Source organism: Bidens hawaiensis, unplaced genomic scaffold, assembly GCF_021521415.1.
Source record: "Bidens hawaiensis isolate Kalapana, Puna unplaced genomic scaffold, B.hawaiensis_p1.1 tig00032451_1, whole genome shotgun sequence".
NCBI classification, from domain to species: domain Eukaryota; kingdom Viridiplantae; phylum Streptophyta; class Magnoliopsida; order Asterales; family Asteraceae; genus Bidens; species Bidens hawaiensis.
Genome location: NW_027495530.1, coordinates 8,835 through 13,615, shown reverse-complemented (window position 1 = coordinate 13,615; position 4,781 = coordinate 8,835). Strand labels below are relative to the sequence as shown.

The following is a 4,781-nucleotide window of genomic DNA, read 5'->3' as shown; positions in this document are numbered from 1 at the left end:
TACTTGCTTTATAAAATTGTTACTCGTAGAGTTTAACGATCGATAAGTTTCTTTGAATCCACATTGTAGTTTACTAGTTATTAAATTTCCGATTTCGTTTTAAATTGTGTATAAGATTATAAGCTACTTCATCTAACATTTCTTATTAATATTTTTACTTAAGGCATAGAATTTGTATATTAACAACCTTAAGCATTCCTCTTCTCATTTTCATTGACGTTGACATTAGGTTTCAGGTGCCGGAGTTATCATTTTTTGTTTAAACATATTTCTTGAATTCAAAAAAATGATGTTTTATTTAACAAACAAGACTCAAATGCAACGGAAGTTAATTTCTAAAAACGCTGGACAAATATGATGAGCTGGAATTTTCTGCTCGGATTGTGGCTTTTATGCTATAAATATTAAATCCCAAAATTTCCCCTAGGATTTTAACAATTCTTCGTCTAGGGTTTTGTTTATCTGCAATGGCTTCTCCACCTCCAATTAATTCATGCCTGGTATGCCAATATTCTTCCCCCAGACCGTTGTTGAACGGCTGGATATCTCGTGATGGTGGATATGCTCAGCTATGCATTAGCTGCCAGTAAGTTTATTCATCTGTGTATCTAACTCTCAGACACAATTGAATTTATCGATAACTGATCTGTATGTTTGAGCACATGATCAGATCAGGCTGGGTTCTTCATCCACGCTGATCAGATCGCTAATTGTATTGATTCTTTTCGGTTGATTGTAGCAGTTTGGCATAAGTTCTTTTTGGTTGATTGTAGCAGTTTGGCATAAATTCTTTTTTTGTTTTTCAAGTGTTCATTGATGAAGAGACCTATTTGGAGCTAGATCTGATGATACTAAAAACACCCCTTTTGAAATCTGATGGAACTAGAAGGGGTTTAATTTAGATTTTTTCAATCTTTAGTTCGATTTTCCGGAGTAACTTTATACGGTCAATTTAGGGTAATTTTTGCAGAATTTATGAGTTCTAAGTTGTTTTATACTTGATGCTTCATCAACAGAAAGACCCATTTGAATTCAATTATACGAATCTGGTTTTAAAAGGATCGATTTGTCCTATATTTCATGTGCTTATCCGGGTTAACTGTATTATTAAGATAGTTTTATTGATTGTTTATGGCCTGTTAATATGCAGTAATTTGGGAAAAACTCTTGAGTTCTTAATAGTTTTTTGACTTGAGATTGTTTCAAAAAACGTGCGATTTGAAATTCTATGTTACTAAAAGGGGCTTTATTTTGATTTACCCTATATTTCATGTGACATATATAGGTAGTTATTGCATTGAGTTTACTGTATTGATTTTTCATTATCAATATAGTAGTTAAGCAGATTTCTTGAGTTCTGTCAACAGGTGGTATATATAAGTTTAGACATCTTTGTTTACTTATATCAGCTTTTTGTTTTAGATTCAATTATACTAGCTAATATGGTTTTTGACCAATCACTATCTTGACGACATGTCTTCGCTAAAGCCGGAGCTATTCCGACGATGAAAGTCTTCGTTATAGGATCCGATTCTTTTCACATAAAGGTTGAATTGTAATAATTTGGTAGAATCCTTGAGATGTTAATTCTAAGTAGCTTTTAACTTGATATATACTTCATTTATACAAACTTCAAATTTAATTTCAATAAAACTCAAAAGCTATTTTAATTTGATTTACCGCACATTTCATGGGGTAGGCATCTTATCGTTTATATTTCATAATTCCTACTCATCAGAAAAAAAAGAATGAGATTCTGCATATCTTTTCCGTTTTGTGCATAAAATTCTTTGGGGTTTGCAATAGGTAAACATGATCTTTCAATAACCTGCTTTGTATTTTGAACCCATATAGTTCTCTTTATGAAGCCGGGCAGTTCTGCGTAGCATTTCATGCAAACGAGGATGGTTGGAGGGACTGTAAATCTTGTAAGAAGGTGAGTAAAATTATGACTTCCAAATCACCTTTTTTATTATTTTCATCTTAACTTACTATAGTTTTTGTGAACATGTACATTTCGATATTTATACATTTCTTAAATCATTTTCTTGTGATGGATGTCGTGTTCTACCTTTGCAGCGCGTCCATTGTGGATGCATTGTGTCACTTAGCAACTATTCTCTGCATGATTTTGGTGGGATTATATGCTCAGAATGTAAAAAGACCAACTCTCTACTGGTAATATTTGATTTTCACACAATATATATGATTCTCTCTCACACGTACATTATATTGAAGTCTCGAATTGTTTAATTACAAATCTTGGTCGAAAGTTTGAAGGAATAATTTCGATTTAGGGGATTGTCCAGAAAATTTAATTGGGTTAAAAATAATTCAAATGGGTTCGAGATAACGATAGTTTGGTTTATTTATTTTTTGAATAGTTTGAGTTATCGGGTTTAATGGTTTAGGTTTATATAGTTGGTTTTAATCAATTGTTTAATGGGCTTCAGTCCTAACCGGTGAAGGATTGTGTATAGCATAAGTGCATGTTAGGGTTATTGTAATTTGTGTGGTTCTTTTTATTTCTGGTTCATTAATAAAAGGCATAGAGCGAGTTCGTTTATATATTGTATTTGGGTCCTGATTTTCCAACAAAGTTATCATGGGTTATAAAACCGATCAAGTGGTTCATCATGAGTTATCTTGGTATTCTACCACCACGAGACTTAACGCGTTTTAAACTTTATAGGCAATGCACAGCGCAACTGCAATATCAAACCCTCAAGATTTGGAGATGCAATCGTTTATGGTGTATCCTTGTATATTATATTTGATACTTTATATAGAGAATGAGTAGAATAAAAACTTACTCCATTAGTGAAAACCCTCGAAAAACAATCTCCACCACATGTTTTCATGGTTTTTCAAAATTGGAGTGGGTTTTCATTTTATACTTGGGCATGTCATATATATTGAATTAACCTCCTAGCTAAGCGTATCATCTTTCTCCTTTTTATTCTTTTAACTGTATATTAGCCAGCAAGCTGATCACATTCCTTTATTTGAGAAGTTGATGAGTGAAAGTGATGCCAAGTTAAAGCATAGCCGTATCGTTATTCCCACAAAATATGCTAAGGTGAGAGCCAAAATCACCAAGTACCAAGTTTTACGGAATTATCAATATATTCAATAATTTCATAATATTAATAAATATGCAAAATTTTGAGCAGGCTTATTTCCCTGAAGTTTCAGAAGGTCAAGTGATCCCGTTAGACGTTCTGGATACAGATGGGAACGAATGGCATTTTTCTTACCGATGCTGGATAAGTAAATGCAGAACTGAGTATGTTTTGCAAGGTGTAAATTATTTTAAGAGAGCAAAAAATCTGCAAGCAGGCGACACAGGTATTCATATATTAGACTTACAAATTCAAGTGTGGCATTTTTTGTTTATTATAACCACAAGTAATTGCTCTTTTAGTGGCATTTTATCGGAGGGAATCAGATGAAAAGTTAATACTTGAACTGAAAAAGACTTCTGCCGGGACATCATCTCATGATCAGGTACTACTTGCTTCTATTTATTTCTCTCACCACACACACAAATGTGAAATGTGTGAATATATGTATATAAACAAATCTCACTAGTTGCATTTTTTTGAAGTGCTTAAGATACCAAATTAATATTTATGATTAGTTCTTGAGCTGGATATTTTGCAGGCATCAACTTAATAAGGGAAGTAGCATATTTATCCCTAGTGAAAAGTTTACTGTTGTAGATCAAGTAACTGCATCATCTTTTCTTATATCAATATCTTGATATGATATTGTGTTGCATTTGGAGTTATAGTTATAAACTTATAACATGTGTTGTTGTTGGTGAGTCGATGACAGACAACAGAGAAAACATTGTGTGTGATATTTAATGTTGTGTGTTTTATTTTCTGCATTGACAAGATGAACTATATATTTTCTGTATATGGGCGATATGTCATTATACAATTTGGCGGACCCATGATTTTTCCCATGTGGGGGGCGATGGGGGTCTTAACCAAAGTTTTACGGGTGGGAAACCGTGATTTTTGCGTATCTGGTTTTTCTTTTTCATGGAGGGTGGTTGTCCCCATGGTTATAATATGGGCCTGATAAATCAATAAAGGGCCTTCTACATATCTTTTTTAGATGGATATGAAATTAACTATATTTGAAGTTTCAAACTTTGAGATATATATCTTTTCTTGCAATTGTTAAGTATTTCTCTCGAGCAAACAACTAACTTTAAACCTGAGAAGTGTAACAAACATTAGAAAAATTGTGCCAACTCTAGATTACTTATCGTTACGCTATAGTTTTAAAGTAGAGTAATAATAATTACTCTAGTCCATTTTGCCGTAGCGTAATGGAGTAGTTATTATTTGAATCTGATGAATAAAAAGGGAGAGGTTTTAGGAAATGAGGATGTGCAATTACAGTGAGAATGAATAAGATGAATTTTTTTAAGCCCTGTGAGTTGTTCAATTTTATGTTTGACTTGGATTCAGAGACAGGTGAGAAATTTGAAGATGATTTTGTTGATGAAATAAGAGATGGCACCAAACTTGTCTTACCCAGAAAATTCAAGAAGTAGACGACTTTCATGTCAATTATGATGAAACAAAAATGCCGAAGCCAGATCCATCGGTTGAACAAAACCCAAACGTACTGGCCTTTGATTTCCGCTGCAAATCATTCAAAACTACTTCTTTCGTTTACTTGTATATGCAAGGATCAAATGGTGTGATTGTGGGTATGATTGTTGTTCTACAAAACTTGACGAGTCGTGGTTCTGGATCTGATGA

General features: G+C 33.1%; 1 protein-coding gene across 1 annotated transcript; it reads left to right on the top strand.

Annotated features, from left to right (window-relative positions):
• The first annotated feature begins 2,605 nt into the window (after positions 1-2,605).
• LOC143583529 (B3 domain-containing transcription factor VAL3-like) lies at positions 2,606-3,675 on the top strand. The gene is made up of 5 exons (XM_077065815.1): positions 2,606-2,649; positions 2,980-3,079; positions 3,174-3,348; positions 3,425-3,507; positions 3,664-3,675. Exons 1-5 carry the CDS (start codon positions 2,606-2,608, stop codon positions 3,673-3,675), a joined length of 414 nt encoding a protein of 137 aa, XP_076921930.1.
• The last annotated feature ends 1,106 nt before the right edge of the window (positions 3,676-4,781 follow it).

Bases quoted from the DNA above. Each gene is read 5' to 3' on its own strand.
- LOC143583529 (XM_077065815.1), top strand. From the start codon at position 2,606: ATGGGTTATAAAACCGATCAAGTGGTTCATCATGAGTTATCTTG. The intron at 2,650-2,979 runs GTATTCTACCAC...ACTGTATATTAG, and splicing joins GTTCATCATGAGTTATCTTG to CCAGCAAGCTGATCACATTC. The intron at 3,080-3,173 runs GTGAGAGCCAAA...AATTTTGAGCAG, and splicing joins TTCCCACAAAATATGCTAAG to GCTTATTTCCCTGAAGTTTC.